The sequence below is a fragment of the Gymnoscopelus microlampas genome (genome assembly GCF_963454915.1).
Source record: "Gymnoscopelus microlampas genome assembly, chromosome: 21".
NCBI classification, from domain to species: domain Eukaryota; kingdom Metazoa; phylum Chordata; class Actinopteri; order Myctophiformes; family Myctophidae; genus Gymnoscopelus; species Gymnoscopelus microlampas.
This window is the reverse complement of record NC_139958.1, coordinates 27309710-27334475: the sequence shown is the minus strand read 5'-3', so window position 1 is coordinate 27334475 and position 24766 is coordinate 27309710. Positions and strand designations below refer to the sequence as shown.

Below are 24766 nucleotides of genomic sequence, written 5' to 3'. Positions count from 1 at the left end.
ACAATAACAAAGAGGCTGTGTTTTATACAAGCTTTATTTACATTTTAATTCCAAGTTTTGCAGTATAGGAAGCATATTTGTAACATGTCCTCAATGGACAGATTTTATTAAATCCAGCTAAATCCTTTTCCTTTTCTCCTTGTCAAATGACCAAACTTCCACAGTTTCTCACATACAGTATGTACAGAGTATTTGTATGCAAGCAATATAAAACTTGGCAAATGGAAAGGTTATTTACTACTTATTTACTAATTCAGTAAAATTTAAATAAAAGACAAGGAAAAAAACATCTTCCTGTGAGTATAAAATACAGCAATCATTACATGTGTGGTGGTGATAAGATTCTGACCTGTTAATAGCCTTTAGTTGTTTTTAAATCTCAAATACACATTATTAGACCATCCCACACAGAACTCAGGCACCCATTTTGTCTTATATGTGTGAGTAATAATGTATTGTTGAATACAAATTGGGATTCTTAATATATGCCAAATTCCTACTTTTGCCAGAAAATCAGCTAGGCCTAAATCTTTTACAAGTGGCACCGTCATACAATAAAGTAAAAATTTGGCTTTACATTGCGATTAGTTTTTTATATTATTTCTTTATTTTGGGCAACAATAACATATTGTTCTACTCTCAATTAAATTCTAAAGAATACTTTTATAGACCAGACTTATTGCTTTCCATAGGCTAAATGAATTCAGCCAAAATGTAACAACTCCTTATTTACCCCAAAACGGAGCTAATCCAGTATACATTATCATTATGTATACACTTATAAGCAAAACAAGAGTGCCTCATTTGCTGCAGCTGAGTTGTGGCAGAAATGTACATCACAGTTTACTACGTATGCTGCATCTCTTCTTTAAAGGGAAATATTTTTAAAACACTGTTTCATTTACCCAGCATTTAACCACTCTGCCATACTGTTACTAAGACCTACACGTATGGGGATGGACGGTTAGGAGACCAGTAGAACTTGACTTTACTTAGCCTAGGCTGTGGCGGTTAATGGCAAGTGGCTTACAAACTATCTCTTTTGTATTTTCACTTGGGACATATGCAAAATCTCCAACAACGGACAGACAGCATGAAGACACTTTTAAAAAAGTAGTCTACTCTTGTGCTTACTGCTTTGACAACACTGTAACCATTGCAATTAATTTCAGTTGTACATTATGGGAAAGCCTTATCATTTCTCTGCTATCTAATCATGGCAACACATGAAGGCATTTCTTTTAATGCCATTATATGCAAACTACTTTTTATTGATGTAACAGGGAATATGGAAGCAAATTTAGACACATGAGAGGGGACTTACATTTTCATACAAAACAAGCTATTAACATCATCCATATTGAGCAAATTATGGACATGAACTGTTTATGCTGTGAAACCCTACATCCACAGTAACCTAATTAGGGGTAAACATTAAAATTATAAATAATAAATAGCACTTAAAAAAAAGTTATATAACAAAACAGGCAAATGGAACAAAAACAAAGAATTAGGTGAAAAGTCCTCATTAAGCCGTCTACATCTAAAGAGCACTGACTCACAGGCACAGTACACAGTAAAATCCATAGTTAATTTAACTATCAGAGTATACAAACAGAACCAAACAGACCTGTATTTGGTTCCATAAACTCAGAACTTTACAGAGTAATGTTTATTTTGATTTAGAAAATGATCAGCAATAAACCTCAGAAACTAGAATGAGTTGCATTCAACTTCATTGGCAGATGTAATAATCAGTTATTTTGTTTAAAGAATCTATTTGAAAAAGCGTTTGACTACAAGGCACTGCACATTTCCAATACAATTATTCAACTACATCCTATATAGCACATGAGCTGGACTCATGGGCTTAATGAGGGTTTTTTTCCACTATAATACCATGTCTGTTAAAATGTATTTTAAAAAGCAGGTTAATGACTGAATCTGACAGCCTATGCTCCTCAGGGATAGCATTACAAACCTTTGGGGCCAGGAGGTCAAAGTCTATCAATTACACTACCACACATACTCTCCAATTGCTCCTGATATTTATGGTACACTCACTAAGTTGAGGTAAAAGCACTTTTAATATGTTGCAGAGTACGTGAGAAGGGGTAGGTTATCGGTTTTGCCATGTGCTGTTTTAGAAAAAGTAACAGTGACAAAGACATTGCTATTTGAACTGCTCTGCAAGCTATAAACACTATAAACAGCAACAAAATATGATTAGATATAAAACCGTTTGCCAACCATTGATCATTAAGTCATTGTCAAACTCAACAAAAAAACAAAAACATAAAAATCTACTTCTTAATTAGTTTTCCCTCTGGTGATTTCAATATCCTTCCTACCACCAGTGTTCTGAACGGAGGGGAAACACATAAGTGAGGTATCCTGACACAGTCTGCCCATGTCATGATATAAACCAATACTATACAAAACGCTGTTTGGTCAATGTAATGTTTGATACATTTTTAGACCAGAAAGTGGCTTATATCTACCCTCCAATGTTCCTTGGGTTGAATCATAATGGAGTAGCTGCAGAGTGGAAGCATGGAAGCAAAAGCAGTTATGTCCACGAGGAACAAGGGAGGAAAAGAGTAGATGGACGAAAAGAGTGTTCTGGAAAGGAGAGGTGATAGGAGAGCTGGAAGCAGGGAAGAGAAGAGTCGTCGGAGTGGTGGAGGTACACCCATTCCCCTCCACCTCATCCGTTTGTTACAGAGTTGTAAGTACTCATACTGCTGGTGGCAGCTTGATTATTTGCAGGCTCAACTCAACAATAAGTCATGCAAACGGTAGACAGGCAGGTAGATCATGCAGGACATGCCAGAGCCCAGCCCAGTTCAACCCAAGCCAGGCCAAACCAGATTTGGTAAACTCATTGGAGGCGTGGTCATGCAGTAACATTGCTGTTGAGGGAGGAGAGAAAGAAAGGAGACCAGTCAGATGGCATTTTTCAGTGTAGTGTTTGGGTCCTGATTTAGGCAGGCTTACAGCAGGGTAAGCTTGAGTAGCCAGATGACCAGGGATTTCCGCCTACTGTCTTTATGCGATGCCGTTATTTTATTATATTTCGGAACGGTTTCCATTCACTTTTAGCCCATTCCATGGATCAGTAGGTGGAGATCTCTGATCGCCTGGCTACTGAGACTAACAGCAGGGCAGCAGGGTTAATACAAGAGCTCTTTTAGCCTATTGGGAAATCACTCATGTACCAGATAACGCAATCAACAGACTACAAGGGGGTAACACAGACTGAGCATACAATGTTAATTGATGGAAGACCTACAGCATTCCTATTGAGATTATTTGGGATTATCTGGCAAGATCAAGAGGGCTAGTTGGCAATGGCATGGACAAAAACATAATACTGACTGACACATACATAATCCATAAACTCTGCAAAGTTCTTACGCTCTCATCTGTCATTAATTTAGGAATACTAGTTTATAACCAAAACCACACTTATCGAACGGTAAAACCTATTCTGCTATTATGCAAGTCCTGCAACTACACTGAATCAAATCTGTCTTTACTCATACAGTGAGGGAGCGCAACTTAATCCAACTGGTAGCTAGATAATCAGGAAGCAATGGGTTAGGATGCATATAGTGTAATGACTAATAGTTGTTCAGTTTAACGTCTTATACTTTTGGCAAGTGACAGAATTATTTTCACTTCATTGCAGAAGCAGCATAGAGAAAGCAGTATGCATAACACCGCCTTTCTGCCAAAGAGTCATCTATGTTTTCCTGTTTTGCGTTTCCAAATGATTGATAGCTCACTGTAGATTTCCCATAATTCTAAGACTATCTGAAGATCACTAAACCCACGACACATAGTTAACACCAACAAAATTAACACTTGAGAATATTGTTATCACCAGGTTACCAGTACTTACATCTTCCATTTTTCTATACCTCTCTATCCATTACTACCTCAACACTGACCTCATTCCACAGGACAGTACATGTAATAAATTAGACACTGCTGTAGAGCCATTTTATGAAAATATCAACCATTTGTATACAAAGATTCAAAGACATTCATCGACAAATATATCTGAAAATAGCTACAGGTAAAACAATCAATTAACTGAAAAGCAAACACCATCTCCAATCAAAAAGGGGAAAAAGAAAAAAGTGAATCTCAAATGGGATGTCAGGTGCATAAATACTGCATGAACAGGTAGAGACGTTTCTCTTAATGAGAACACGAGAACAGTGTGTTCCCAAGAGGAGGAGAGTGTGAGACAGAGTAGTGGAGTAGTTTACTCTTTGTTTAACTGCCTTGTTTCAGCTTTGTTCTGCTTGCCTGTACCAATGTAGTGAGGCTAGATCCTGTCACAAAGTTGAGGAGGGGTACGTGTTGTCCGGGGGAGGGGTGGTACTGTTTTTCGACTGTTCACCATGTCTAACATCACGGAAATGTTAGGACCCATAGGGCAGGAATAAAAGACTTTAAGGACGAGACGAATGTCTACCATCAAAGGGATGTATACTCAGAAAAATAAAGGGCTTCAGGGTATACATGGCCTGTCATCTCTACCTCAAGGATCTGATCAGAACAAAAAAAAGAAAGAAGAATTAATTTCAGAGAAAGAAGGGAAACGGGAACCACTATTCGATATGAATTGGAAGCGTGTGTCCCAAAATAAAAACCTGACATCTATCTACGTTTGGGAGAATTATATGGTAGTTTGGCGCAATGATGCTCTCTGGCGCCATGGTGTAGTCTACCTTGCGGTAGCCGATTGGACGTGACCGGAGCAGCTACGGCGTGTGCTGGTGGCCTGCCTCTGCCGAGCCAGGAAGGACTGACCAGATCCAGTGTTAGCAAGCCGGTCTTCAGCCGCCTTCTTCTGCAGAGACATGCCCTGGAAAGACAAACACATTGAACAGACAGAAAAGATTAGGTGTACAAGGGAGGGGGGGTCATCTGCAAAATTCAACAGGACATGGGAAAAATCCAATAAACAATACTGAGAAGGGGGGGAAAAAGAAGAGAACTGGTAATATACAGTTTCATTGTAATTATCAGATACAATACATTGATAAAATATATTATGCAGCAACTTACAGTAGGTGTTACACATACAACCATGCACAAGCCTATATTACCCTCTAGTGGCCAAAGTGCCTCCCTGCATGCACTGCTCAAATGAGTAGAGTAACCACAGTTGGTACAAATACTCCTACCATGAACTCTACTCTAAGCTTGTGTGTGTAACAACCCAAACACACTAGCAGACTTTTAAAAACCAATCAAATCCAAAACCACTGCCCATCACAAGATGATAGATGTTGTGCTGACCAGTGCAGATCTTGCATATCAGTGGTCATGGCCAAATCGAATATTATGATAATACTTTACACCGTTCCAGGCATAATTGTACGGATTAATGGATTACTTTGGTCTAAATTAATGTTATATGACCTATGCATTATGAGTAATTCTTTGAAGCGTGTAACCTGTAATTCGCCTGTTTTCTACGTTTATCTTGTTTCTTCTGCTTAGCACCTGGCAGTTTTCATCTGTATAGGATAGCATTCAAAGACAAAAAAACACCTTACCATGTTGTACCAGGCCGAAACAATCAGCTTCTCCTCGTAATCTCTCTGGGTCTTCGTCTTGTCCATCTCTTTCTGTTTGGAGGAAATAAAAAAAGTTCAACAAAAGTTCAAATAACATCGCAAACCTACAATCTCTTTTGTACAGGGTCAGATAGAAGTATGCTGAAATCAACCGTAGGCTGAAATATGAGAGAGAGACAGAGTTACACACTGACACAAATAGACACAGATAGACATACACTTAAGACAGTGAGACAAATACATTACCTCCAGGGAGTGCAGCATTCTGACCTTCTCTTGCAGCTGGTTCTTCAGGGCCTGCACCTCTGGGCCTGTGCCCTGGTTCTGTTTGGGGTCCAAGGTCCGGATCACCTAGAAGGGCATAGACACACAGAGTATATAGAGAATATATTAATATATTACATAGTCATAGACTATATAAAGCACAATAGAATTGGAGCATTAGCCAACCAACTGGTAGGTAACCAAAAGTATATTTTGATGCCAATACTTTTGTACATTTACTCAACAATATTTTAATTTGGACTTTTAACATAGTATTTCTACATTGTGGTATCCGAGTACTTCTTCCACCACAGCCTGTGTTAACAATTTAGCCAGAGCCCATATTTCTCAATCCTTTCAGAGCGGATAATCTTAAGTGGCTGAAAATTCTCAAGATACAATTTTGGCCCTACTTTTATCAATATTCCTTTCTTAGGAAAGAGCTGTGTCTTACATTATATCTTATGTAGCTTGTATTTTGTCATCATAATAGGCTTGCATTCCTAGCTCCTTGTCTTTGGTAATTATTTATAATTATAATGCACTTACACTCTTGGCCTTTTCCAAATATTTCTTATATCTCTCCTCCATTTGTTTCATGTCATCGTCTTTCTTCTTCAAGGCCTCCTCCAGCTCTTCCACACGTTGGGCTGAATGGATAGAACAGAAAATATTGCATTTTAATTAGCCAAAGGTGTACTGATTAATTCTATTTAACCTTGTTACAGAGTTTGACCTTTTTCAACTACCAATGCCTTTTAAGTTTTATTATAATCGATATGTTCCGATACTGTACGGTATTTTCTTTTATCCATTATATTTGGTTTATTTATTGTCTATGTATTACAGTATTACTGTGCAATATGTTGTTTTGTATGACTGGGTGCATTTATCTTATACCATGACTTCTGTACTGTGATGTCTGTCATGCACAATATTCATAAAAGACAATGGATGGTATGTAGTAGACTCAGAACTCACAGCTAGCATTGTACTTGGGCTCCATGTCGTCAATAAGGGCATTTTTCTTCAACAAATCTTCGTTCAACTCACGAAGTTTCGACCTGGGGGAGTAAGCAGATTATTAACAGCAGAACACACAAGACTTGACTGGGCTCTGTTAGTATTCCATGGATGAGTGAGTTGTCAATGCCTCAACCCGGAATTGTACGAGGACCATTGTGGTTATGTGGCCAATGCACCAACCGTTAGGTGCATTGGCCACATAATGGTAGGTTACGTGCCCCTCCTGAGCTGTCTAGTTTTTAACTTTAGGTATGGGCTTCAAATTAAGTCAATCGTTTCATGTTTGAGTAAAGCATTACACAAGGTGTGGCTCAATCAAAAATGTATTCATGATGAAGCAAAAGTATGACTTACATGTGCTCTTCATATTTCTTCTTCAGAATGGATGACTGAAAGAGACAAAAAGTAAGTCAACTCATTATGTAGTCAATTCAATTAAAATCAAGGCTAGAAGACAATCCCCAAAAGTGTTTCAATAGCCACTCTGCTGGATGAACACGAGAATTGCAATACACATTTTAATAGATGATTTTAATTTGTGTATTCAAATAGACACATCCTGTTAAAATGCACTATGGAGTAGAGGAAACCCCATGGAGTGATAATTTATGACTATAGGTATCTTCAGAAGTGGACCCCATGTAGGGAAAGGGGGAAAAAACAAAAGTCGAAATCCTGTACATTTTCCTTGGCATCCAACAGAGGGCACTGCATAACACAGAATGTTTAGAACAGAGCACCACTGTGCCAACTTAATCAAAATCTTGGTATGATCCCATAAGAAAGATTTAACACTGAAATTAGTAATCTTACAAAATAATATGATTTCCCGCCACCAAGAAAAACAATGTGGCTGATATAAACTGATTTTCGAGATTTGATTACCATGAAGAAAATACAAGCATTCCAATGATAAAAATATAAGCTTTGTTTGCATAAATGAAAGGGGGAACTTGTAGGCTGTGTTCCCATCTAAAGTGATATTTGATGTGGTGGCCACAGTATCATGGGAAACGAGATATCTACACAGCATTGGACACACGATTACACGCTCAGATTGCATCTAAACCAGCAGCTAAAAGCATAGAAGAATCAGTAAGAAACAGGGATCTTGAGGAAAAAATTACAATCATGACTCCAGCCTATGGCTAGGGAAGGTAAGACAGACCCTAGATCCAGAGGACATAATACTGTAGCTGCATCAATATCAAAAGAGGAAAAAAGTGGCAACAATATTCTGATAGGAGAAAGAGACCTCATGAACCAAAAGAAGGAGAAAATTACAAAAACTTCCACCTGTGGTAACACAATGTAATAAGTACACCATTCCGTATTGTTAATGTACGGTTAATGTATGGTTATGTTCCTTCCTGTAATGTATGTATGTATTGTTGGTGTTGAAAAATCAATAAAAACAATTCAATAATAATAATAATAAGTACACCATTCCCAAGCTAATCGTCCTAAAAACTCTGCCCCCATGACTGTGATTGGCTGAGATGTGCGGAGGGATCGCTTTTCTTGGTTCGCGTGATAACCTATCCATTTCTGTACACCACGGCTTGGCAAATCGGAAGGCAAACATCGAGGCCTTGAGGCTTGTGAAGCGTGCCTCACAGGCCTCAAGGCCGCACTGCTTAGTTTTAAAGTGATTTAAAAAGTCAAGCATTTATTGTAAAACCTTACACATACGCAGAGTGAACCAAAACGAGCCCTCTCCAAAATAACTGGCTTGATTGACTGGCGCGGGAATCGCTTACTGAAGTACACATGCTGTAATAACTGTGCATAATGTCATTTTAAATCAATTCAATTAATCTCAGCAATGTATAAATGCACAATATAGAAACATTTCTGTTCAACATTTGTTCAATGTAATACAGAACGTGTTACTGTGGTGTTCGCCAACCCCTTTTCAGATAGTGACACTTTACTTGAGTAAAATATTCTTTATGCTTTTTTAGTATATGCACAGCTATTATTGAGTTGAGGCATATAAGAAGCACTAGAAAAGATTCTTTAGCCACACCAGCATTGAGTAGTATAAATAAATGCCATAGGGGAGGCAGATAGGGGATCACCATCTACACTTACTATAGCCTGATATGGGAGGGTAGGGGTGATAAATGTAAAGAAACACAGACAGACGTGCCAATCCTGTATGTTTTGTTTTAGTAGATAGCATTAGGCTCATTGGTTGTCTCCCCTGCCCATCTGTGCAAAATAAGGCTAAGCAAATAATTAATGAAATAGGGCTTCAAACTGATTTAATTTAAGTATTCAAAGTCCATATTTGACAATGATGAGGTACAGTATAAAACGTAGTGCTTAGAGAAGGATCAAAATGCCCTGGCCAATCCATTCAAAAGTTTTAATATCAATCAACAAAATAAACTGTATTAAGATATTTTAACTGAACAAACTCATACAAATGAGTTGATTTCTATATAGTTTTGGCAGATATGAAACCAGAAACCCACAGAAAAACAAAGATTTAGTGTTTTAGATAGGTTGGTCATGCAGCAAAGACACATAGCAGCTGGTTGGAAACAGCGATGAACATGCACTAACCACACACACACAAACTACATGGTAGTTGATGACCAAATTATAGTAGATGAGTTGCATAAAATTATCTTTGCAAGTTGATAGCGAAACATACTTTGAAAAGTTTAAGTATATTTTCACCACAAGCTGTCTCTCATAGCAGAACATTCGATCGGGTGATTGTGGCCATAAATACGTCAAATAGTGCTGTAATTTAGGAGATACACCTCTGTACCCAGTACCCACCATGAAATGAAACTACAGGAGAGGCTTTAAGTACTAAACCTCCACTATTTAACCAGCAGGTATCATGGTGGCATAAACATCATTCTCAAGGTCACAGAAAAAGGCGGTAGAGCACAGGTAAGGGAGAAGTGATTTTTGAAGGTTTGGGACGCACCCATGGTGATGCCATGACAAATATGGCTACTTCCTGGCAATGTCATCGTTGATTTGAGGCCACACAATCCCCTGGAGTCTTCAACAAACAAGGCTTGTAGCCATCATAAGAAAACAACTACCTTTCCAATGCTAGAACACACAAGTGACATAACAACACAATACCCATGCACACAGAAGAAAACACACAGAAAAGGATCACCACAACATGGATGACATGACATGGGTGTTAGGTTAGTGTCAGAATGAGTTAGTCAAGACATCTCACAACAAACAGGCAACTATAATAGGAATGGTATAGTAAGTAAAGAAAGTGAAGGTAAGGCCCTGTGTCCACTAGGCTTCTTTTGTTGAACACCACTGTCTTGTATTAAATAGAGCTTTTCCATGGCTTCTGATGTTAATAACTGCTCCAATTGCATTTACATTTGCAAAAAAAGTTGTGTTAAAACGTTAAAGTTCTATATTCTTATAGTAATCATTGCTAGTGAGTGTTTGTTCGTAACAGTGGTCTCCCTTTCTCTCCAGATTTTTAGTAAACAGAAAATACATTTTCAGCTGGGTCACCAATTTCAGCCAGGAGAAAGTATAATTCATCAGCTTCAATTTGATAGTGTGCCAGTTCCAATTACAGTTTCCTGTATGAGTTCTCTCTCCTGGATAAAATTGGTATCCTGACCTCAAAATGCAATTTCTGTTCACTAAATTTAAAATTTGCAGAAGAATATTGTGAGAAAGATGCATTTCATAGATACATGTATTGGTAGAATAATAACATAAAGTAATAAGACAAAATAATTTGATTCCCATATTTTATTACCATTCTTTATAAACTAAAGAATGGGAATAGCCTACGATATCATAATAGCAATGGATCGCTATTCGTGTATAGTTTTGCTGTCCTGCCATTCTGTTTGTTTTTCCCGTGCCGTCCAAAAGGTGTTTGTCTGCTGTCTGAATCCAGGTGAACGAATCATACGTTTTTGTGCGTACATATACCGTTTATAGACAGACCTTTATTGAGCCAGTGGGAAATTCAATTGTCATAGTATGGGTTTTATATTCATATTTCATAGTGCTTGCTACACTACCTCGACTCTCGAGCAATTATTTCATGTGGTTCTTCCCAGTGGACACAGGGACTTCTACAAAATGCTTGTGATTGGATCAGTCACTCAAAAGGTCAATCTGCTTTGGTACTTTCAGGAACCAATTTATGTTGCCCAGAAACATTAACTTTATTTATATTTTCTGAACCATTTGAAACTAGAGCAGTACAGTGATCCTATCCTATGTGTTTGTTATTGCTGAGTGATTAAAGGTTTCGGGTGGTTTTGGCTTGGTTAAAAAAAGTAATTGCAATTTTAAATTTTCATTTTAATAATTTAACTCTAGGCCTACTAAGTAGCAGGTTGGAGAGGCTTGTCGTATCAGCCAGAGCCTAGTAATAAGCAAACTATGCCTAGTAATAAGCAAAAGGCAGCTAGCTATTGCCATACTTCTACTGTAGCTGTCTGTTGTTAAGCAAACATGTTCTTGTAAACAATTGTAACACAATATATAGCAAGATTTAGTGCTCCTCTGAGAATATAAAATAACATATATACATTTTTTCTAGAATATGTGTGTACTGCTGCACCAAAATCCTGACATCAGAATCATCTTTATTTGCCCTGTGAATTGCACAGGAATTGCAATTGGTTGGATTGGTGCTGACCCACAGTACATAATAAACCTATACCAAACATGCACACAAACCATAAAGCTCACATATAGTGAGCCAGTGACACTACTCACATCTTCTGATTTGGTTCCCTCCTCTTGAAGGCTTTTCTGTAGCTCCTCTACCTGACTCTGTCCCTCCATCACACGTTGGTTTATTAACCTATACAAAAAAAAAATATATATAAGAGCTAAACAGACAGAAAATATATATAGGACAGATTGACTGTCCCTATATTTGCTATGTATGTCGCCATGTTCTGTAACTGGAAGTGATCATATTTGGATGAAAGGAGCCAGGGAGACACTCTATCCAGTTCCCTGTGCTAATCTATAGTAACGCCATGTCAATCAAAACATAGCCTGAAGCATACCCTAATTTATCACCTATTTGGTTTAAAGGGGACAATAACACAAGTACATCATGTTGTATTGAACAAGACTCAAAACTAGCAACTAAACACATAGTAAATATGTTTACTGAGGTAATAAATAACATGATTATTAGGGTAATTTCCCCATAGGCTTCCATAAGATCAAACATTTTGCAACCACTGAAGTTGCCCCTGGTGGCCATTAGATAGGAAGGAGGTTAAGTTATTTCCGCACTAGCTTCACTTTTCAGACCGGCAGGTACGTAAAACGCCATTGTTTCAACAGGCAATTGGCAAAGTCACATCCTGTGTGCTCATCAACGCTTAAGGCTAATGTACACTTACATACATACTGTGCAACAGTGTTGCTCGATAAAAAGAAATTTTCAACTGAAAAACATGACGTGCTTAAAATCTGTCATGACCAAGTATGTAAACTGAGCCCCTCACATTGGGCTCAATTAGCCTTTCAGTCATTCCTTCCATGGCTGGCGTCATACTAGGGCTGCTGTGTGTGTGTGTGTGTGTGTGTGATCATTCTGACCTATTCTCTGTCTCAAGTTCATTCTTTCTACGGTTGGCATCTTCCAATAGACTCTGCAGCAGAGCAATCTTTTCATTGTCGGATCCCTCCTGAGCCAGCTTCAACATCTTGTTTTCATGCTGAAGACGAATCAAATGCTCTCTGAAATGAAGAAGAGGACAGTCACAGGGTTGTCTTTCATATGAACTGGTACAATGCTTTAGTGTCCATAGTTCTAGGGTTTCATAAGTAAATCATTCATTTCTAAATCTGAAAATGATACAGCCAGTTCAGCGTTTCAAAAGAAAATAGATCCACCATGGAAATGCAATATTTGTCCATGATTTCATTAACAACACATCCACTGCCAGGCCCGTAGTCCTACGGGCCGTTAAATCCAACCGTTAACTGCCGTTCCCGTAGCCCGTAGTCCCGTAGTTTTCCCATGTTAAATCGTGCAGGTGCAGATTCCGGATTTTTTTTGCACTTCCGGTCTCGAAGTGGGCGGACCGGAAACGAAATAATACTGTTTCCGGTTTTTCTCCCGCCTCCGTTTCCTGTCTAGCGGTCAACTTTGGACGCCATTATCTCTGGCTTGTTGTTTTTCTCACCGCATCCACCATTTTAGCGTTTTCCTCTCGTTCTCCAGAATGCAGTGTCGGATCGCCGCACGGTTTTCAGCGTTTTGTTCGGTCGGGTCCCGTGTTTGTGTCGAACCAAATGAACGCGGATTTTAAACGGATTTAGCGGGGCCTATGACGGAATCAAAAAAACAAAAAAGGTAAGAAATTGCTTGGCACTACGATGGACGTTCTGAGATTAGCCGATGGCAGTCAATGTGTTAACTACATGAACCCTAGAGTCCCTATTTTGTGGCGAACATTCCGCAAAACAGATTTACAAGCTCACAAAGAATTGCGATGTGTTGTGAGCTTAGATAGAATAAAATAGTCCCCACTCCTTTGGGGTATTATCTTTGTCACATTATATGTATATATGTATATATAAATGCACATAGGTGAAATTCATCCTCTGCTTTTTACCCATTCTATAACAACTAGGAGCAGTAGCTTAGATGGGCTATCCCTCTACACACCATAGAGATTTGGCGTTGAGGGAAAAAAGGAGCAGACCAACTATAGATTATAGAGTGTGCATAGGGTTTAAGTCTTTACGCTTCACAGGTTTTCTACTTTGTACTAAACACAATGTACAGTATCAGAACAAGACATAAACGGCAAAGATATACAGTACATAACAAATCTATAATTTATTAATACTGGAATAGTTCTATGTGGTGTTCGGTGTAAATGCAAATTTAAAAGTGCACTGCACATTGCATTCTTAAATATTCCACAATTAAATGTGAAATCTTAGGTCTAGAAATGACTGTAGATGTACAGCATGTGTGTAGATAAAAAGTGTAGCTGAAAGCGATGTTTGAAATTCAGTCAGTCATTCAGTCAACCACAGAACAATTAGAAAAGATACCTAAGAGTTTACGTGGTTGTGTTCAGTGCTGTCTCTTTAAGGGTGGGGCTCACCAACTACTGTAAACGTTTCCAGACATACAGTACTCTCTGCTGCTAACTAGCACATGCTGAGCTTGTCTAGGCCACAACTTAACACAGACCTATGAAAGACTGAGTCTGCTGTAAGTCAGGCGAGGCAAACTAAAGCCCAGTTTATATTTTGTGGTAGGATGAAGTAGCTTGCCGAATTTATACAATTCTCTGGATGGTTACATGAATGACACAATACAGACTATGCACTTCTCTGCGTCCTTTTAATGATTTAAAGAGACCTGTCAAACAAACTAATCTAGACGGTTGTCTCTAAAGACTCATTATATTAACCTATGTTTTTCTATTAACCAAAAAACAACAACAACAAAAAAAAACATTTGCATTTGCATAATAAACCCACCTTGTCCATTTTGTTTGGGTTAATGCTAAACGTCTCCCTTTTGGATTATGTTTTTCTTCACTATGCAGGTGAAGCGCACAGAGACAAACCTACTGTAGGCCTATGCACTCATGTCATGTCTTGTCATGGCCGATTCTAAAAACACCTTCTAAATCCGGACCTAAGTTTTCTGAAAAACTTAAAATATTTATTCAAAAATTACAACAAATGTATGTTGCTATATACTGTACATAGCAACAAGAACCCCAAAAGGGGTTCCCGTCCTGAAAGGTATAGTTACAAATAGGGGTTCCCGCCCGAAATGGTTAAGATATTCTGAAGTACTATGATACCAGTAGAAAAACAGCTCTGCTGGAAAGCTACGGCTTGGCTGATGCAACTCAAGCATCTGGAGTCTGACTATTACATAACACACATGCACACATGACACATACTCGGCACGCTTGCCAGATTTCTCAGCTGACTTTAAAGCACAGTGGAAGCAGAAAAACAGGGAGGGGCTGGAAGCTTTCGGAATGAGTAGTTACAGCCTGACACCGTCTACAGTACAGCAGCAACGGTCTGGAGAGAACATGCTGTCTAATTACCTGTATTGTGGTCAAGCAGAAAACTTTGAAACCAACTCACGGTTTTCTAATCAACCTCACAGGACCATACCAATGTCAATACATGTGATTGTCTATTCATAACTTCTGACATATTGTAAACATGGACTACAGGAGGAACGGAATGCGTGGTGAGGGCAGAAGGAATTCTAGACGGCTGGAAGAGTGGAGGAATGGAAAGAGAGAGTGTAGGTCTGTGTATCACTCTCAGGTGCTGCTGATCTGTTGTCCTATACTTCCCTCTTATCCTTATAAATAAATACAAAGATGTACACACATACAGCCTTATAGTTTTGATCGTTGTAGCTTTTTTTCCTGAAGAATAGAATTTTGTATGCACTTTGTGATGCGAAAAGCAACCTTTCATTAATAGGTGGTTGAGGAAAAATGACATTTGGGATCAGCCCATAATCCCTACCACTCCCTCTGTTTTTTAATTAAGTCAAAAGATAGTTCATACCGAATCTCAGGAGTAGTGATCTCAGCAGCCAGGGAATCAGAGCCCTCATTACCAACCATTGGGAAAAGACCTGGACAAAGAGAGAGTAGCATTAGAAGGGCAACAAATGTGCAGGGCAGATAAGACAAAATGCTGACACATGTTTTCCCACGGACAAACAGTCTAATGTTTTTACTGATAATATAAATGTCCAGGGTGTGGATATCAACGGGTGACCCAACTGGATGAATCACTCCGCTGGAATTTAGTTATAAAAGAAACAACTTCCATCAGTCAAATTCAGTCCATCAACAACAATTCATATTTTTTTTTCAACAACAACTTTTCTTTCAATGCCTCGCAATATGCAAAAATATCAGTTGTAATTCACTTAACTGTACTCAATGACAAACCAGTTAATCATCAGATATGTTAAGTAAACAAGAAATAACAAGTGGCGAGAACAAGCCTGAGGCTTTACCGTCCTAGACTGTTATGTAAGTCTGTCGCTCCGACTGAGACACCACTTTACTACCGAGAGTCAAATCAAGAGCAGTGAAATAATACAGACTTTTTGAACCCATCATTGTAAAGTTGTATAATTACTGTCAGGTAAAATAAATACAAAATAAATGTACTCAATGCATGTACGTAGGTTCCAGAGCTACATCCCTTGGACAATTCCCTGGAAGTTATTTAAAAAGGAATTTGCCTGCATTCTAAAAGGCACCTTTATAGTCACATATTGACCTAATGTTGACCTAACTATTTTGTAAGGATCAGTGTGCACATTTGTGTGCAAGTGATTGTAAAAGAGATAGAGAAAGAAGTAATTTAACCTCCAAATTCTGTGATTAAATCATTTATGAGCATAAACAGCACAATCTCAGTTAAATATAGCACATTTATTTTACCTGAGGTTAGCCGTCCTTCTTGGGCCTGAACACAATGGAGCTCCTCAATGGTCTCCTTCAGAGAGTCTCTCTCAGTCCTCATACGCTATGAATACAGAGACAGTGCGATTAGGGGTGCAAGAGTTAATCAAACTAATCAATATTTAATCCATTATAAAAGATCATAATTTTTTTGTGGGAAAGTCTTATTTTTCTAATACATTTCTAGTAATAGCAGATCTACAAGCTCACATCGCACTGGGATGCAACATGTTATAAACTTGTAGATAAGCTATTTTGTCAAAGTATACAATAAGCGGTTAATCAGACTACCGTAATACATTTAGTCTGATTTATCAATGCAATGATATAAAAAACAACATTCTTCTTTAATAATTGCTAAGAGAATAATAGCTAGTTGCAGCCCTAAGTGACACACACTCATACACACACAATATAAGCTTAGATCATTACAAAAGGAAACCAGCTAAAATGAAAAGATTTGTTCTTTCATTTTAGATGGAGAAAACAATTTTACTTAAATTGACTACTAAAATACTGGGCAAACTCATAAGGGATTTCATTGAACAAAACAAAGACGGGAATAAAGAAGAACAGTAAGTAAAAGAAAAGCTGCATTTCTGATCAATCCACAATATTTAATATAGTTAAGTTTACATCTTTTTCTTTTTGTAGAGAGTCCACTTTCTCTTTGACACGTTTGTACTCAAATTCCATCTTGTCTGCCTTTTTAGACTCTTCTGACAGTTTGTTTTGCAGTTCAACAACCTGTGGAAGGGAGAAAGAGGACAGGTTGAGCAGGACTGGACATGTTAACATGAGTGTGAGCATGTGTGTGTGTGTGTGTGTGTGTGTGTGTGTGTGTGTGTGTGTGTGTGTGTGTGTGTGTGAGCATGTGCGTGCGTGCGTGCGTGCGTGTGTGTGCTCATGATGATGTTTTCGCATAAACAGCCACCAAACAACTGTTTGGTGACTGGCAGTGTTTATAAATGGACAACCTGTCGCTTGTATGTCTCCAGCTGTCCCTTGGTGGCATTAGCTTTACGTAGCTCCTCCTCCAGACTAACTGTGTTTTCCATGTACACATTGTTCTTTTCCTCCAGGAGCTTTACCTGTAACAAGATATGACACTTTAAGGCCGTTCACACCAAGAATAATAACTATAAAGATAACTATAATAATGAGGCGTATCCACACAGATTAACGTTAACGTTCTACAAAAAATTATGTGTAATGTGTTGAACATAACGCATTGAAGTGTAAATTCAGATGGATTTTGATTGGCTGACTTTTTTGAACGGTTCATCAAATCGCTTTGAAAATAAGATATTGTTCACCAATGTCATTGTTGTTATAGTTGTGGTGTGGACTCCACCATTTACTTGAGTTTTAACGATTTTTAAAACAATACATTAATAGTTATTGTTCTTGGATAGCCCTTGATATAGAGGAAGAGCACCAAACTCGAAATGCGATTGAGCAGCTCATAGTACTGCTTCTTAATGCATGTTGGGTTAGCATGGCTGTAGCCAATACATGTCTTGTTTAGTGCATTACACAGTTTCCAACATTCTTCTATTTTGTGTTCTCTGACCTATTGGGAACCTTTTTTTCCCCCAACTGTTCTTTTTTGAAGCCGTTAACAATTACAATGCTGTCCTGAACATTCCAACCTTTGTGAGCATTTCGGTTGTAACCATTGCCATAGGAAATAACAAACTACAGTATCAGAAAAACAGCTGTTAACTAGTTCGCCAGTTTGCAGACAAAAAAAACATCTGATTTCGTATGAATTCTTTACGGGCCGAGGTTGTTTTCAACAATCCAGACGCTGTCTATGCTTTCATGATGGTCAAACAGCTGACTGGATGCTGACAAAGGTTTCCACAGGGTTCTCCAAGCAACAATACTGTTGAAACCCTCTGAACAAAGAAAAACTGTATGTTTGTGTGTAGTGCAGCACGAGGGAGAATACGTGGAGTGTGCTCTGTTTAGGGCTGGGCAATCAAATATCACAATAATTATGGCCAAATAACTCGATATCCACAACTTGACGCCAATATCATATTGTGACGATAACATCAAAATGTATGTATGTTTCTTAATTTTCACAAATAGCCGATCTACAAGCTCACAACGTGCCGCAATGCAACATTATCCAAATTCTTAGACAATATCTAGTCTCATATCACATTGTCGATATAATTTCAATATATTGCCCAGTCCTAGTGGTTAAATTTACCTATCCAGTTTTATACACATAACAAGGTAGGTACAAATGTTCAGTGCGTGTGTGTGTGTGTGTGTGTACCTGCTTCCTAAGAATTCCCAGGTCCTCTAATTTTTTCTTATAGTATTCCACCATGCCTTCTAGCTTTGACACTTTGTCTGATGAATGCCTGAATGAAGGGGACAACACACACACAGTTTATGAGACCGTAGGGCTTTTTTTCTGCCATCTGAGACAAAATTGTAATATTTGCATTAGAGACCAGAGTTCTTATCTAGGACTCAGCAATGTGTCGAACCTTAGGACGTCCATCTCATCTTTGAGGGACTGTGCTTCTTCAGCCAATGATGTGAGCTCTTCATTCTGAGACCTGACATCTATAAGCTCTTTGTCCAGTTCCTCGCAACGGATACGGTAGTCATCCTTGGCTGCCTCTAGCCTAGAGGAAACACAAAACATCAGTTTTCAAATTAACAAAGAACCATCTTAACATCTGTATCTAGGAGATACATGCACTATTAAAGCATAGTAATTGCAATCAGGGTGTGAATCATTGACATGTTACAGGAATGTGAATGGGCAGTGTCTGCTTCTAGCTTTCCATGGCCATGGTGGGACTACATTTATTTATTTACATGTATAGTTCATTATTGGGGGGCTTGCTCAGGGAGAACCTCGACAGCAGCGGCCTTTCATCTATGGCCGCTGCTGTTGTACCAAGCGCGATTCTAAGAGTGTAGCTACAAGTGAATATGGGGATAACACTATTCTGCAGCTGCTCCACTTATGGCTGTAGCTGGAGATATCTTCATGTTCTGATCAGCATAAGAAAGGGTTATGGGTTTTATGAATCATCACTCATCATTATCAGGAACGACCCGTCAATACCAAATCATTCATTCTACCTTTCCACCCCTCACCTGAAAGTCTCTTCCTGTAGCTGCTCAAGTTGTGTCTGCAGCTGGAGGTGTCTGCGTCCAGCTGGGCTATTGACATCTTCTATTGAGTCAGACTGGTTGAGTCTTTCCATAAGGATTTGGTTCTCAGCTAGCAAACTGCCCTTTTCCTCCTGAAGGGCTGCCACCTAGAAGATGAGAGGTCACGCAGAGCAAGACAAGAAAGAAGAATGGGCAGGAAAAAGGATGGGGCAATAGAGAGGAATAGAATGATGGGGTGCAGATGTGAAATGTATTCAGGAGAGAAGAGGAGAAGGCAAAATGGAGAAGAGATGGAAGAAGAGGGGGTAGAAAGGGGTTTCAGAAAGAACAGGAAGTGGAGCAACGGGAGAGGAAAGATGTGATATGGAGACATGATTGTAGGACAGGAGTACATGAGGAGCAGGGAAATTAAAGCACACAACGAAGAAGAAGGGAGGAGGGATATGAGATTGAAGAACAAAGAGGAGAGATAAAGCAAAATGTGTATTAGTAGGTGGCATTAATCTTCCATGTAGTTTCCAAAGAGGTTGAAACACTTTTTATTTCCAATTCAGGTATTGACAATCAATCACAGTGTAATCCAAGTGTGCGTAACCAAACAAAGACACATCAAAAACACTTCAACAAAGCAAACCAACAAACTCTGACATAGCCGACAGGGCCACATGCTGTTTGACGTGGCCTTCTCAACATGATGGGCAGAATGTCAAACTCCACACAAAGCAAAGCAGCAGCTTTTTTGAGAAACAGTGATTTGTTGTACAATAACCAAAACCATGAGGCGTGAGTTTGTATTTCTTTCCTCCCAATTGTTGAACAAGATCTTTGGAGATGTGTACATTATTATTATCTTGGTGACTGGAGCACAGGAGATAACCAAAAACAATGTAAATATTGTAGCAATGATTAATAAGACTTACAGTAGGTAGACAATGTGCAGAATATAGTAAGTTGCCAAACTATTTCTTAGTGCTGAATAAAAAAGATGAACCTACTTAATATCCCTTTAAACAGTCTGTATTGTAGCTGATATATACTGAAATCTATTATCTTTATGAAAGCTACTAGGTTTATCTTAAGTTAGGAAAAAAAACTCAAATAGGAAAACAATAATAGAGAGGATTGGTAATGTGTTTAAAAGGCCTCAAATCCTTGTATAAGAACAAGCATGAAATCTCTACAGGTCCAACCGGCATTGAAGCCTTGAGCATTCAAGAATAAAGGGTTACGTTTCTCAGCTGCTGACAGCTCCCTACCAAAAAGCCTTTGGAGAAACCATACAACCAGACCTGACAAAAATCAGTTTGAAAATGTTTGAACATATTTGAAATACTTCACATGTGCTTGATTCTTCTTCTGGTCCATTGACAAACGGCAACGTCATTCACAAGATGGTAGAAGGTAATCAAGCAAAATCATGTTTGTTTTTCAAATGATGGTAAATATTTTGAACTGTCCCATTTTTGTCCCATCTGTCTGGCTTCTGATGGCTACTTCCTGGGTCCAAAGGCCAAGCTCCTCCCCTTCCTGTCTACTGCTGCCATGGGAAACCATTATGAAACACATCAGGGTTAACAAGGAAGGAGGTTATTAGTTAAAGCAGTGGTTCTCAACCTGTGGGTCGGGACCCCCAGGGGGGTCCCCACATGATTTTGGGGGGGTCCCCAGATGACAATTTAAGGACTTTTAAGACCTTTTTAATACCAAAAAACAAAAAAAAACGTTACTGCATCAAAAGTAAGCAACAAACTATACTATACAATATTTATCTGTGGAACAGAGTCAAAACTAAATGTAATGCCTCAACTACAACAATTCCAACTTAAGTGCTTGACAGGGTGGGGGGTCCCCCGTTCAAATATGATTATTTTGGGGGGTCGCGACCTGAAAAGGTTTAGAACCACTGAGTTAAAGGGTGAGGACTGACATCCACGTCGCGCCATACACACACAGTACTGCTGGGGTGGCTGTCGTGTCCACACCATGTGCATGTGTGTGGAGACACACACGCACGCACGCACACACACACACACACACACACACACACGCGCGTACACACGCAGAGTGTTTGGAGAGGGGAGTCTGGATTCCAGATAGGGGGGCTGTTGCAAGCAAAGTGCAATAAATCCAGGGCTCATTAAACACGCCACACACGACAGATGGAAAGGAACAAAGAAAAAAAAAAAGTAGATTTACCCTCTCTTCTAGTTCATTAAACTCTAACCTCAGTCTATCTCGTTCCTCTTGGACTTGGAGGGCCTTCAAAGCAAGGCACACAGTTTTGAAAGAATCAGTCAGAGCATTAGAAGATTAGAGACCGACCGACGCAAGAGTTTTGGCTTGGATTCCGATCCCGATTTTGGACAGTCCTAGACCGCCAATTACAGATGTAAAAAAATAAATAAAAGGTAATTGAAATTTGAACTTTTTCACCTAAATAGGGGCACCAGCATGAAAATGGCTCAAAATTTGGACACCTCGGCTGAATTATTGCAGATACCGATGGTGTCAAAAAAGTCAAATAATAGCAGATGTAACAGCCAAACCAATATATCGGTCGGGCTCTATCAGAGAGAACTGACTTCTCAAACCAAATCAAATAGCAATAATTTGTTAAGGGTAAACAGAGATGCAGACAATTTTTCTGTATAAAGAAAGCATTAGTTGTTTTTTTTTAACTCAAGGTGAACCCAACTGAAAAATCTCAGTTATTCTTTTGCTTTTGAGCTTCATGTCTTGTCAACCAGTGGTCCTACCTGACCACAGGATATACATTTCTCAATAGAAGAGCAGGGAGACCAACTACAACCACCACAGTTGTACAGACAGGTCAAAATAATGTATCATTCACTAAGAAAAGTAATGGATTGCAACTTTAAATCTATGTTAAGGTTTCGCATGAGTCATTGTTTCAAATTGTACATTAGCATTATCTTTAAAAAAAAAGCTATGGGATCATCTTATCTATATAGCAAAATATACCAAATAATCGCCATACCAACCTGCATATCTAGCTCACGACATCTCTGAGAGATCTCATCCTTTGTGGACATAGCCTCGTTGAGCTCCTCCACTGTCTTCTTCAGCTGAGAACACGAGAATCAACACATGAACACAAGGCAGGTAACATTATACCCATGCAGAATGGGCGACCAAGCTCTGTTTCCCAAGGATAAAACATATTTACACTTAGTAATATTTCAGCTGTTTAGCTGTGATCACCACAACACAAGTGTCAGTATATATTTAACCCATTCAATCCGGGAACGCACCTGTGTCTAGCTATAACCATCATTTTATACTTTGGCTATTAAAAAATAGCAGATATACAAGCTCATAGTGCCGAGTGCCACGCTATGAGCTTTTAGATCTGCCATCGTGAAAATGTGTGCAAATCTATGAATATATATATTTTTAAACTCAAATCTTTGCTTCCGGGAGTCCCTGGAACAACATATTTTAAGATGGTGGTCGGCGGCCAAATACATATCATTTTGGGTATGATGGTTTTACCCATCAAAATATTTTGTTCCAGGGACCCCCAGAAGCAAAGATTTGAGTTACCAATGTTGTTTCAAAAAAATATATGTATTAAAAGATTTGCAAAATGCTCAAGATTTTTCTAAAATAGCAGAAAGCTTGTAGTGCCGTGCTCCGAGCTTGTAGATCTGCTATTTTTGGGGCGGTGTAGCCGCCCCCTATAAGTGAGTTTTGGACACCGACCAAAACATTTGTGTACCCCCTAACCCTTCCATTGTTAATGCAAATCGATACTTTTTTCATATCAGCCAATCACATTACAGCTAGTGTCATCACCACTAACTGTAATGTGATTGGCTGACTTTGCAAATTCAGGACTGTGATTGGCTAGCGAAACACATGACACATGTGCAGCCCAATGAATAGCAGTATGGACTTTAAAAAAAAGTCATTTATCCTTTTTTTAAAGTGAGTCATGTTGTGATGACCACACACCGCCCACTTCACACTGGGTGTGATTTTTATACTATTTTTGAATAGTATAACATTCCCAGATTGAGTGGGTTCTATTGCAAGAAAATATACATTTTATAAACTGAAAGGACACATTTATAATATCTCCATACCTGTCTGTCCAGATCCACATATGATTCAGTTGCTCCTGTGACTGGGGTTTCTTTACTCATCAGCTAGAAAAACACAGAAAATGGTTACTAAATGTTTCTTTACCAGAGTGCACAAACTATTGAATATGCAGGGGTGTTATTACCAGTTCTGTCATCAACCAAAGCAAAAGGTTGATCGAAAAGCATTAAAAAAACAAAAACAAAAACTAAGGTAATCTACCAACATAAGGTGGCTCAGGAGATAAGAGTGGCTGTCATGGAATCGGTTCAATCCCCGGCTCCTCCTGTCCTTGAGCAAGAACCCCCTAACTACCCCTGATGAGCAGGTTGGCACCTTGCATGGTTGTATTTTATTTTACACTGACAATCAATACAGCTGAGATCTCAAATGCACAAATTAAGCCATTAAGACCGGAAACGCATCGGTGTCATTTTTAGATTAAAGCTATAACCATTATTTCATACTATGACTATTTTTTTTAAATATTGAACATTTCTGCAAATATTGTATTATATATATATATATTTTTTAAAGGAACATTTGTGACTCAAATCTTTGCTTCTGGGGGGGGGGGGGGGTTCCCCGTTACAAAATATTTTGAGATGGGAGGGCCCGCAGCCAAATACATACAATTTCGGGTGGTCCTTGACATGAAAAAGTTTTTGTAGATGCGTTCCCGTATTGAATGGATTAAATATTTGCCTCCCTTTCACTGCCAGTATATGCGAGTTGGGTAAGCAAATTTGTTCAACTTTGATGCGTATTTCACCATGGAATGCGATGACCACAACCTTGCATCCCCACAGTTAATTTCATTGACTTCAGTTCAGCTGCATTTACCTGTCAAAATGGCTGCTATGAAAAGGGTCCAATACTGACTAAACTAGTCAGACTGCATTTTAGCTTGAAAAGCCAAGTCGGTTTAAGGTTTTACAGATTACTAGACCAACTCCACCAACTTTTGTTTATAACTGGCTCCTCAGGAAATACTTAAACCAGCATCCGATTCTGAGTGAACATTCAGCAGGAATTGTGACGTGTTGTGAGCTTGCAGATTGGCTAGTTTCGGCGAAGCCATTTAGTGTACAGGGAAAACAGGAGGGGGCGTAGTTTAAACCTCTGGGATTTAAACAAATAATTATAGGCTTTAAGTGG

General features: G+C 38.8%; 1 protein-coding gene across 3 annotated transcripts in view; it reads right to left on the bottom strand.

Moving 5' to 3' along the window:
- Positions 1–16: 16 nt before the first annotated feature.
- The window catches only part of hook3 (hook microtubule-tethering protein 3), a 37223-nt gene continuing 12473 nt past the window's right edge, over positions 17–24766 (bottom strand). The window contains exons 7-24 of one of the 3 annotated variants that reach the window (XM_084046052.1): positions 23611–23673; positions 22507–22590; positions 19487–19650; positions 18865–19005; positions 18648–18735; positions 17335–17448; positions 16994–17104; positions 16337–16421; positions 15444–15513; positions 12474–12614; positions 11631–11718; positions 7242–7276; positions 6843–6925; positions 6411–6511; positions 5844–5948; positions 5577–5648; positions 4743–4879; positions 17–4560 (exon numbers count right to left, since the gene is read on the bottom strand). In XM_084046052.1, the coding sequence (XP_083902178.1) occupies positions 4548–4560; positions 4743–4879; positions 5577–5648; positions 5844–5948; positions 6411–6511; positions 6843–6925; positions 7242–7276; positions 11631–11718; positions 12474–12614; positions 15444–15513; positions 16337–16421; positions 16994–17104; positions 17335–17448; positions 18648–18735; positions 18865–19005; positions 19487–19650; positions 22507–22590; positions 23611–23673 (1695 nt within the window). In that variant the 3' untranslated portion in view covers positions 17–4547. Of the gene's footprint in view, positions 4880–5576; positions 5649–5843; positions 5949–6410; positions 6512–6842; positions 6926–7241; positions 7277–11630; positions 11719–12473; positions 12615–15443; positions 15514–16336; positions 16422–16993; positions 17105–17334; positions 17449–18647; positions 18736–18864; positions 19006–19486; positions 19651–22506; positions 22591–23610; positions 23674–24766 lie in introns of all 3 variants that reach the window. The other 2 variants (XM_084046051.1, XM_084046053.1) reach the window with 2 other exon arrangements.